Source organism: Melospiza georgiana, chromosome 2 (genome assembly GCF_028018845.1).
Source record: "Melospiza georgiana isolate bMelGeo1 chromosome 2, bMelGeo1.pri, whole genome shotgun sequence".
NCBI classification, from domain to species: Eukaryota; Metazoa; Chordata; class Aves; order Passeriformes; family Passerellidae; genus Melospiza; species Melospiza georgiana.
Window position 1 is genome coordinate 96,446,339 of NC_080431.1, and position 12,221 is coordinate 96,458,559.

General features: G+C 40.1%; 1 protein-coding gene across 2 annotated transcripts in view; it reads left to right on the plus strand.

Annotated features, from left to right (window-relative positions):
• CMSS1 (cms1 ribosomal small subunit homolog) overlaps positions 1-12,221 on the plus strand; it is a 223,568-nt gene that overhangs the window by 196,266 nt on the left and 15,081 nt on the right. For both annotated transcript variants that reach the window (XM_058043521.1, XM_058043512.1), the window contains 2 exons: positions 6,343-6,443; positions 11,083-11,154. In XM_058043521.1, coding sequence (XP_057899504.1) covers positions 6,343-6,443; positions 11,083-11,154 — 173 coding nt within the window. The remainder of the gene's footprint in view (positions 1-6,342; positions 6,444-11,082; positions 11,155-12,221) is intronic.

The window sequence follows — 12,221 nt, forward strand, 5'->3', positions numbered from 1 at the left end:
GGAGAGGGGTGTGCTGTAAAATATTGTCATTGCCACTTTTAGCCCAGCTATTGTGGTCAGCACAACTCTGCTGGCAACAGGAGCCCTCTCAGCTGAGCAAGGATGAACAGCGACTTGGGAGCCAATTCTGCTGACAGCTGTTACATTTTACAGAAACTTAATTGACCTTGCACTGTGTGTACCTGATGGGACATGCTGGAGAGATGCAATGAGAAAAATTTCAAGTAGTGCATTGACCTTGAGATTACTTAATCTGATTCACTGAAGATTGAGGCCAGTTTTTAATAGCAAAACTGAGAATAATAAGGAAGTATCAGAGTATTTTTTTCTCTGCTCCTCTTCTCCCTTCCTCCCATAGAAGAATGGCAATTAGGAAAAGTTTTAAGATGTGCCCAACACACTTGGCATTTTAATTGGCATCAAATGTGTTTCAATCTACTGAATTTAGAGGTGGGAGAACTTTAAATATTTTGCCCCAGATTATTGAACACATATTAGTACAATTTAATCAACCAGTAAATAAAAATACCAGTTACAAATCAGCCTGAAATTAATCCATCACAGCACACCCAAACTGAACTATGTGCCCCTGCAGAATAATGACAAGCACATAATTTCCTGTAACATATCTGAAACTAGAAAGAGAGCATAACAAATACAAAACCTGTATCCACAGTGTACTGAACTTCTGGTTAAAAATTAGGGGACAGAGGCTTTATTTAAAATGTGGTTTCAGATATGAGACAGTTTTAGAACAGGCAGAGAAGGATGGAAATCAGAAAGGGGAGAAGGGATGGGAGAGGCATAATAAATTTTGTACAAACTTTGTTCTCATGCAATTCTAGTCTAGTACTGATACTATGCCCTGATGAAAGCACAAAGGAAAAAAACAGGGATTTCTGGCCCAGAATATGTCTGATTGCAGACAGATACATCAAATAAAAGTTGAGGGATTCTCCCTTGTGGGCATGTAAAACAGGTTCCCTTCAAATTTTGTCACAGAGAATAATTCAGTGGTAAGAATTGAACTTGTCCTGTACTGGCCTCTGTCACTGGGAGCCTTTTGGACTCCAATCAAGCCTGATCTTGCTTAGCTCCAGAACAAAACAAAACAAAACAAAAAACCAAATTTAAAAAAAAAAACCCTAACAGAAATTATTCTCTCACTTATCTTTGGGTATGTATACAAAACAACATATTTCTTTTCCAAGTTTTCTTTTTAATTACATGTTGGTTGTTCCTACATTATGAAGAGTTCTAAGAACCTTACCTCCTTCCTCCCTCAAAAATCTCCTTTTGTTTTCTTCATATTCCTGTCTTGTAACAGACTTCCCATGGCTGGCATAATTTCTGTGAGTTGCATTTATCTTTATTTCAGACATAGGCTGGCTTGAACCACAAGCTGCATTTCCCAAAGAATTTTAAGATTATTTTCAGTCATAACTTTTTGTTTATTTTGAGGCATTAGAAAGTGTCTTGCCTAGAAGAGTTTCACTTTTTCAGTCAGTCTTGGTTCCTACAGGAATTAATTATTTATGTCGTTGTCATTATAACTCCTGTGTTAATAATTTCAGAGTCGAAAAGTGGCATGTTAAGGACAAAAGTCTCAGAAGGAGTGAATCAGCCTAGCAAATGCAAATTTGTATGTACCAGATATTTAGTATGAACAAAATTGCATTCACATCAAAGCACATGTCATTACATCCTATATCATTAAGGTCTTGTTTGCCTTTAAAAATACCATAGTAAATAATGAAAAAATATTCATTCGCTGTGAATATATTAGTTAATAAAGGTGATTATTAGAGGGAACCTGTTAAATTATCCAAATATCTCTGTACTTTTTATGTGAATGTGTATAAACATGCAGATGTGTATGTATTAATAGGAGTGTTTACATGTGTATAATTAGTACACATATTGATGTGCTTAGACTACATGCATATGTTAGTACTAAATTTGAAAGAAGTTACAAACCAGCGCACTGGATGATTTTAAACAGTGATTGATATAAATGAAAAAGTCTGTGTGTGTGTGTGTGTGCATTTGTGAAGCAGAAATGGTTTTTTTCCATTTTTGCATGGTTCAAAATAAGATCAAATATAAATGCTTCATGACTGGGAAGCCTGTTAGTATGTGCCATGCTGCTGATGTAATACCAAAGCAAAACACATGGAGAGTTGTGGAATTCCCATTTATTTTTCCTTATTGAGAGCACTTTGTGACTGTTCTGATGCCTTGGACAACCTTGTGGCTGTGTAAATGGTGTAAGTCTCAGGGAAGCAGAGGCAGAGAATTGCTGTGCTCAACAGCATCACGTTGCAAGCAGTGTGTCCTGTCAGCGCCTGCCTGCCCACTCCTTTGCACCTCAAGCCAGATGAAAGTCAACTTTGTATTAATCAGTTAGGTTCTGTATTTTCACCAGCTTATTATTAAGGAAGGATTTGTGAATTCTCCTGTTCTGGCAGAGAGAGGTCTCCTGGGAAGCTCAACACCTCAGAGCAGGGCAAACAGTGCTGGTCTGTTACAGACATGCTGGTGAACTCTGAGCTTCTGCATAGATTTGCATCAAGTTATGATTTATTTTGTGAGTAATCCCACTGACATGAAGGTAACTATTTGCAGAGAAAGGTACACAGTTTAATGTGAGCATGCTTGGCGGAGTCTGGCCTGTGGTACTTTGATGCCTGTAACAAAATGCTGCTGTCATCAAAGGAGCTGACATGGTGTCACAAGCAATTACAGCTTGAGATGAGCTGCTGTCCTGACTGGGACGTGGGTGATTGTTTCTGGAATAGATAGAAAGTTCTCCAGTTGTCTGAAATAAAGATACTGCAGAAAGATGCTCAAATCTGATCTGATGTTTGTTGAGTCTGAGTCTGTGCCCTCTTCTCTCACTTCTTGCTGAGAGCAGAGGACATTGCACCATGAAGTGCTGTCCAAAACTCAAATGAGCAGTGAACAGGTGGCACATTGTCAGGCTATTTCAGATCATGGAAACCATTTGTCCAGTTTTAGATTGCTATTGCTAGCAGCATGTCTTTCAGTTGTGAGAAAGAGAAGAGGTTATTTAAGACTTACACAACTCCTGTTTGCCTTTCAGAGCATGCCAAGTGGGATTTCAGAAGAAATGCTTGCAGATCACAGGCAGCTTCCCCTGAATCTATTTGATGCAATTCTAATTTATTTTCAATGTGAAACACTGGAAAGAGCTCACACAGCAGTTCAGTTCAGTGAAATATCCGCAAATTCATTTTGGAATGGGTGTTTGAGGCTCAAGCACAGTGAGAAAGAGGGATGAAGAGGCAATTCTGATTTCTTGGATGTACTTCATTTATATCATCTCTCCACAGCCTGCTTCAATGCAGTGTGTCCAAGACCCCAGGGGTGTGGAGCTGGTGTGTGTTAAAGTTGGCTGCTCTTTCAGTACCTCTGGAGTCAGAGCAAATGAGACAGAAGTCAGTGATGGATCCCTTAAATACAGAAGCTGCTCTACCAAGATACAGCTCAATAAATTTGCCAGAGAAAGGGTGATCCACAGGGCAACAAGGCCATGGTAATGGCCAGTGGTAACACTGAATTGCCAAGACACCTTTTGAACTTTCTGGAGTATGCTGAATGATGTGATTTTTCAGCTTCTTCTAGCAAAGTGTTGTATCTGAGATTCCAAAGTGGCCGGGGGACATAACTGCTCAGTGGCTTTGGGGAGGAATAGGCAGGAAAGATCTGCTGCTGTGCAGGGACAGCCATATGGTTGTCTCGGTCTGAAAGTCTGCTAAGGGAGGCAGGAGCCTCCCCTGAAATAGAAAATGTAAACCCTCCCCACCCCTCCGAATTGCTATAAATTTTAAATTAAGAGGCTCTCAGGCAAAAAATATGGGAGCAGGAAATAACAGTTCTTTATTAGGGAAGAAAATAAAAGAATAAAATAAAACAATGCAGTACACTAGAACAACACTGACAGAGTCAGAACACAACCTGACACCCTGTTGGTCAGGGTGTTGGTAGCAGTCCAATTGGAATTGTGGCTGCAGTACTCCTGGAGTGTCAGGTGTGGTTCTGCTGGAGCAGGAATCCTGTAGAAAAGGGTGTAGTCCTCCTCTGAAGATCCAGTGGAAGAGGCAGCTGTTCCTCTGGGAATCCAGTGGAGAAGCCGTGCTGGTGTTCCAGAATCTCCAGATTATATCTGGGTAGGAATGCTTGGCTCCTCCCTCTGGGCAGAGCATCTCACAATGGGATGCTGTAGTTCTTATCAGTGATGCAGTGACATTCAATAGGCTGTTATCAGCAGATGCATCCCCAGAGGGAGGAGTGATTGTGATCATTCAGAAAAAGATAAGGAAAACTGCCCACTTGACAAAAGACAACCCCATACAGATGGTAATAGAATACATCTTGCCTTGCAATGTGGAACAATGGTACAGGAGCACTTGGACATCCTCGAGAGAAAGATATTTGCTCTGTAATGCAAGGAAAAGCTTTGTCCAACAAACTTTGAGGTTTCTTTGTTGCCCTGTTCACCTGCTGCCACGTGTTGGGCTGTACAGGACTAGGCACATCGTTTCTGCCTGGGCTCTGGCACTCGTGTGGCCACAGTCCGTTCAGCTCTGATTGAGGCTGTGCCTGCAAGGAGAGTGAAACACACAGGTCAGCTGAGCTTGTGATGTTCACTTGCTGCACACATTCCTGCATTTGCTCTAGAGCTGGAAAGTGAGGGCTTTTCTTGGTGAATTCCTATTTTAAGATTTCAGAATGATTTGATCCTATACTGAGATGCAAACAAGTGCTGTCATTTCTTCCATGGCATTTATTTTGGTTTTAATTAAGTTCATTAACGTATTTATCTACCCTCTTCACTTGGGAGTCTCTTAGTCTCTTACTGAACAGAAAACAAATTTTCTTCTCAGTTGCTGCTCTCTTTCTAAAGCTCTTGTGGTTTGCCAAGAATCTAGTCTATACCAAGTAAGATTTCATGGCAAATGGCATCCAACATCCTAAAATAAAGCTGATTTTCTTTACTATCTTTCAACTTCCTAAACTTTCTTGAACTCCTAAGAGCTGTCAGACCCCAACTTTAGGGTGTTGACAGTTACACAGGCTTTTCAAGGTGGAAAAAAGGAGTGAAGATTATGAGATGGTATCTTTTTCTAGGAATAAATATGTACCATTTTGTTACCCATTCTGTCACATTAAGATTTTTAAAGCCAGTGCCTGATTGCCATATAATATATAATGCTACATTTTTTGATTAATAGAGATTCTTCCCTCCCCTCTTTCATGCCTTTACTTACCTTTTGCTTAAAAATTCTTTTGCATATTTTTCACTTATTTTTCACTTATTTTTTCACACATTTTTTCACGTATCCTTTCACTTACCTTTTTCAGTAGATAGCTATTTCAACATGGAATTTGTAAATACCAGCTATAACTGATTTTCTCTCTCTCTCGTGTTCTCTGACCATCAGTTTACTCTGTTCACAACTAGTGATGCACAGATATATCATCTATACTTCAGGTGATACTTAAGAAATCCTTCTATTCCTCTCTTTTCAAAATAAATAACTTAATCTTGAAGCTGTGAATTTACAGCTTTGTAATACAGGAGGTTGCAATAATGACTGAATACCTGTAGGGCAGATATATTCCAATTACAGAAGTTGAATTAATTCAGTTTGATGGATGAAAACACTTCTGGCAATAATCAGGGAAGTAACTCAATTCCTAATAGAAAAGTCTATGTTTGAATACATCTAAAGCACTATTATAACACTGTAGGAGGGAGCTGTTGCTGTGCATTTATTTTTTCCCCAAAGTTTCTCTGTAGGTAAAAGAGATGAAGAAGAGAATGGGTAGAGACACCTGAATTTTATTAGTTGTCTTTTAAAACATAAGTGTGTTTTAGTCTTGTGGACATTCTGCTCAAACTTTGGGAGTGGTGCCTTTGTCTAATTATTGCTGAAGTAAGAGACACAATTCAAATGTACTTGCAGGAAGTGTGCATATCTTTTATACAATAGAACATTATACCTGCCTTGTAATTTTTCCTCTTTAATGTGTGTCAGTAAGGCATTTGTGAACTCGGAATAGGGATTTTGTGCATGTGTTTGCTTGGATCTTTTTTCCTTCATCTGCAAGACTTGTTTTAGTAGGAGGAAATAACTTTATTTTGAAAGAAGTATCAGCGAACTTAGTAAGAAGAATGCATCTGGTATTTATTGCCAATTGTGAGATTGTATTATGGTGACAACCTTTCAGCTAGAGATTTTATACCTGTTTTGAATGCAAAGATGGGTGAATGGATTTGAAAAGCAGTAACAAGAACTCTTCTTTGTTTTTGATTAGATCCTTCAGATGATGAAGCTATTGAAAAAGCAAGTGAAAACAGGACAGCAACACGTCAAGATTCAGATTCCAAACCTGCTGTGAAAAAGAAAAGAAAGCAGGTTTGTAAATTAAGTAATTGTTTAGCACAACAATGATAATGCATAGGGAAATATAATGTCCTTTTCTTCTGTCTGATCTGTTCTGTCTCATCTGTTCAGTTTTTGGGGTTTTTTAAATTATGTTGCCTTATTTGGAAGTGATCACATTCTAGTACATTTCAGCAAGAACTTCATGCTTGTTTTGTGTTAGTTGAGATTGCCAGGCCTGTCCTACAAAGTGACTGTCCAGTGGTACAAGCCTGGATGGTGCTACTGAGCATCCTCCCTTGCAATTTTTCCCTTTCCCTGCACACATGAAGTCTGGAAAGCCATATTTATTTGTTATACAGATTATCTACCCAAGCATGTCCCCAGTTCAAGGTCCAAGTGAAAAAGAATTTAGGTCTTCATGGATTGATGTTTTCTTACCCTTGCACTGCTAAAATCTTCATTTAATGCCAAGAGGAACTGTGTTGTTCAGCATTACGTGGAGTATGCCAAGGAACATCAGCATCACCCCAGTTTGAGGGAAAAAGTCATCTAGAGGTTGGCTGATTTTATGAAATTTCATGTTTGAAGGTAAATTTATTCTGCCTTTCTCATACCACCCAGGAGAATTGACTGAGTGGCTGTCAGAGAGCTAAAATTACATTGGAAGCTCTTTCTCCTTGAGGTTATGGATATCAATTTTGACCCCAAGGTCAATAGTAAATTCACTCTGTAATGCCTAGGCAACTGCCCAAGTGAAAGCCATTTACAGGGATGTTCTCTTTTTGTAACAGAGAAGTGTAAACAACGTGATAGCAATCACTATGGTTTTGGATGTCTTTCCAAAGAGACCAAAGGTGAAGCGATCCAAATATTCTGAATGAGATCAATGTTTTGATTAGGAAAGAGAACCAAGCAATACAGGAGAAAGCTCTATCACCTTTGTACATGCTCTGCCAGGGGGTCAGATGCTGAGGGGTGAGAATTCTCATGGGGCCACCTTTTATCACCATTTTCACTTAGTCATTTAGAAGTGGGTTAAGACACTTAGTTTGGAAGGGTTGCTTGACCCTTTTTATGAGAACTTTAGGAAGGACAGCCAACACAAGTTACTTACCAAGGTAGCCTGGCACTGCTCAGCTGTAGCAGAACACCTGCCACTGCTCTTTCTGTCACATAAAGAATATCAGCCTGCATGTTGGAATCAGGTGATTTGATGTTTAGATGTGAAACTGCTAGAGGGAAATGCTTTATGGAGCTCAAAGTCATGGATGGGTTATTGCCAGTCTTTTAGACATACCAAATCAGAGTTATTTATGGAAAGCTGGTGGTTTTGTAGTTCTGGTGCAAATAACAAAACCCATTTTACTCACACTGCCTTATTCAGAGGCTAGAAGTTGTTCTGCAATGGACTTGGCACCTCAGAGCCTGTCACGAGACACCCCAACAGAGTAATGAGCATCCATGTTCCATGTCTGCAGGCTGTCCTCGGGCTTACAGTGAAGTGAGTGATCTCTCTCCAGTCTGAGTGATGCAGTGATGTGTTTACTTTGTCACAAACCCCAAAAGTCAGAGTATGTGGTTGACCTGGAATGTAAACTTTCACACACATGCAAGACTGTTTTCACTCTACATTTGAATTTCCCATCACTTTGGCAACGTGTAAAGAAAAAAAGCTTGTTAGAAATATAATACAGGAAATATTTTATGCTCTGTGTATGATTAACAAACAAGGAATTTATGACATTTTAGTTCATAAATCACCGGTCTCGGCACAAATTTCCTGTTTTCTGCATTTTAAGAATTTCCATGTAAAAATAGCATAAAAACACAGAGCACGAGGGAGCAGTGTCAAAAACCAGTGGTTGTCTGCTTTGTGTCTTGCATAAGAAAAGCATGCAAATGACCTTTTCCTAAGGGTGGCATGCAAAGAGCTATTGCATGAGTAGGTAGACAACTAATGCTTGGATAAGGGTCAGAAGTTCAGGATAGATCAGATGCTGAAAAAAAATACTTTAGACTGCAGATCATCAAAGATATGTAAGTTTACAGCCATTCACCACCACAAAATTTCTCTTTTTATGTCACTATTTTTAATGTCTGAATAACATGGATTTACTATTGCTGGGCTAATAATTTAGGCATATTATACTATGCCTAAATATATATATGCAGTGTAAAGGAGGCAATTTTGAGTCTTAACATGCTTCTCTCTAAGGAAGCAAAGCTTTGACTACAAGCCTGCTGTGTGCTTGTGATACCTGCTGTTTCTGTGGCTGTTGAAAGAAAGGGCTGCATACTGCCTTCCAAAAGGAAGCCATGGCATTTGGTGGTACTTTCAAATATTTGAATGAAGGCTTAACAGTGAGAAGTTTTTTATTTCAGAGAAATTTTTTCAGCTGTGTGGCACATTTCATTCTTTGCTCCTACTGATACGAGTTGGGAGTGTTTGCAGAGTTATGTAAAGCAGGTCATGATGTATAAGAAGGGAGAAATGGGCCCAAAGTGAATGAGTGACATTTTTCAGTATGCTGGAAGCAGCACTGGGATAGGGAACCATCAAACTCTACTAGAGGACAGAATTTCAGGTTGGCCCTTCTCTGACTTTTTGATTGCTTGTAGGTAGCCCTTGATTGAAGCAATGCAAAAGCTTGTTCTCTGCATAAAAGATGGTGCTGAACATAAAATTTATGATTAAAACACCTGGCTAATGGTCTTTAAGTATCTCTGGACAGCTGGGATGTGTAAGAGTAGAGCAGAGGGTAGCTCTGTTTCAGTCTCAGTGTCTGGGAATGCTAATGGTATAGGGATAGGAATGAAGAAACGTATGGTAGTGGTTTAAAAACACTTGAATCAGAGTCAGGACAGAGATTTTTAAAATAGCCACAAACCAAAAATAAAGCAAGAAAACTTATATTAACTCTGGAAGACTTTTGTTAATTAAAGTGAGTTTCCACTTGCAGTCATTCCCTTCATTTCTAGTGAAGATAATCTTTGTTTATAGCTGAGAAAATCACAGGGGCGGAATTCTGTTGTTGAGACAAGATATAATCCGTATCACAGCTTCTCATGGGTTTTGATGCAGGCTGCATGACATTCCAGCTGTAGCTGTAGGGTGGTTTGCTAGCTGTAGCAAGTCCCCAGCCAAACCTTCTCTGGTAATTCCTAAGTTTCATTTCAATCCTCAACCAGTTTCAGAGCCACTGCTGTACAACACTCCCTCCTTGGCAAGGGCAGTGGCTGGGGCTGCATCACAGCACAGAAAGAGGTTCTTTATTTGTGTTGAGCATGGTGGTTACCTGTTTTAATAGCTGATTTAGCAAGGGGAGTGGGGGGGGGGAAAGAGAAATGAAGACATAATATAAACAATTAAACCCCAAAAAAAATGCTCCTGATAAGGCTGTGAGAGTTGGCTTGGACAGGCAGGAGTGTGCTGGGTTGGGTCATTTAGCACCAGTTGCCATGAAGTGTCCTCCTGCTAAAGTGGGGCAGTGCAGGGAGGGCTCAGAAAGGCCCAGAAACTCTGAACTCCTCTTTGCTTTCCTTTGTCCCTCTTGGCCTGATTGAAGCTGCCTTCCCAAGGCAACACAGGAGCAGCTTCTCTGGCTTTCAGCTAGGCTCCCTTTCCTGCTGATACTTTTCCTTCAGGCTTTCCCCAGGGAGGAGTGCTGGATTTGCTGTTCCTGAGCTTTGGAATGCTCCATGTGATGAGTCTTCTCCACATTTTCTCACAAGAGCAGAGTTTTGCAGCCAAATGCATCATCGTGGCGTGGAGCATTTTCCTGCAGCTCAGCCTATTTTCCCATTGCTCTTCAGCAAGTCACTTACTAAGTTCCAAAGTCTGTCTATGTAGATAAATGTACACTTCCATTAGGTAGAAGGCCCTAAAAAGGCAAGAGAATTGCTACACTCAAAACAAAAGAAGTCTGTGCCTTGTTTACTCTGTTTTGGACAATTTTAGGTGGTTATGGTCAAATCCTAGCCCTGGATTATGTGAACAGGGACTCTGGTACAAATGGACCAATTCAGCCTGTGCACTCAAGCACAAAAGAGGGTTAATGATAGCACCATGTATTTTTCTTGTGTGTGTTTGACCCTGCCAGCTATGAAAAGTCAAAGCAAGAATGGGGTAGGACAAATTTGAAAGATGTTTTCCTAAATTTTGTATTACAAGTGTAGAAGGAACTTCAGAGCATGATTGTTTCTAATTAATCTTGCCCAGTTCCATGTTATTTTTACTGTCTGGATGATCACCTTAGACCCAGTTATTTTAGAACACTACTGGCAAAGTTTAGAAAAATTATCATTCACAATAGCGGAGATTAAAAAATATAAATTTAGTAGTCAATTTTGTTCATGTTTTCCTCGTGATTTTTTTGATGTATCAAAACCTGCTTTTCACCATTTTATGGAATTATGACTACACCCTGATTGCTTCAATTTTCTCTTCTTTTATTCCCTCTCTTGGTTGCAACAGCAATCTCAACGCCAAAATTACTTTACTTTACAAAATTACTATAACTGTAAGGATTTGATTCCTTCTAAGGGTGGGGAAGTTCAGTTTTAATTGTTTTTTCCTAGCCCAGCATTATCATTTCTGTATCTCCTCTTACCTCCTTTGTCTTCCTTTGGTGACTTTTTTCCTTACTTATTTTTTTAATGTGTTTTGCAGCCTACAGAGTGTTTTTTAAGTCAGCCTGAAGAAAAGCAAGAGAGTGCTGTGAAGGCAAAGAAGAGGAAGAAGGTATGAGTGTCCCAGAGTGTGTTTGGGGTCTAGCAAGTGGGTTTAAATGCTGCTACAAGATGGAGAATGGGGACAACCCCGTGGTGATGAGAAGTAACATGGTCATAATATTGCAGCCTCTTTTAGAGAAGGAGAGAAATTCCTAATTTTTAAGTCTTACTTGAGATACCTATTCCCAACCTGACCTGTGGCATTGTCTCTGTTCCACTCAAGGGTTGTTGTGGAAACCCAGGGCACTGGGAATATTTCTCTGTCTGCTGTGGAGTGCCTTGACCCCCAGGGGAGCACTGACTACTTTGACCTTCGTTAATGGAGAAAGTTTCCTAGACTTCAAGATATACTAGAATCCACAAAAGTGTGCAATAGATTATAGAGAGTAGTGTAGGTGTATCACTTGGTGAGAAACTTAGGTTTTGGGATTTTTAGTATGCTGTGGATGGAAGAAAGATGGAGGGCACAGGGGCACAGGGTGTTGTCCTGGGTTTCTTCTTCATGCTGCTTCTTCCTTCTTCTTCTTGGGTTTGTGTAGCATTTTGTGATTGGGCAGAAAAGTCCCCATTGTGGGCTCTTTGGGATCAGTTATTGGGTTAAAAAGGAAAATAATCCAGGTGTCAGTTCTTAATTGGATAGTTTAGTCTTAAAAGACCTTGTAACCAGAGATTGTTACCCATTTTGTGCTTTGCTAATGAAAAACTGCCAAACTCACAGTAGTGAGACTGTTTTACTGATAAGAAACAGTAAACACCTGAGTCTGAACATGACCTGCCATCTCAAGTGCCTTCAATCCAGACCCAGAGAAACCAGCAGCTGGTTTTGCCACAGGTTGTGTATGTCTACACCCCACCTGCAATTGTTGCCCACCAGGAAAGGGTGACTGTATGGAAGAAAGGTGGAACTTCAGTTGCTGCAGAATGTGACCCATTCCCACAGTGTGGTCAGGCTCCAGCTGCTGTTCCATCTTTTGAGCCAAGGACTGTCCTTGTTCACTCCTCTCCTCTCTGCATAAGTATATAAATAAATACTCTGTATTGTCCCTCTGGCCATGCTCCATCCTCACCCACAACAAC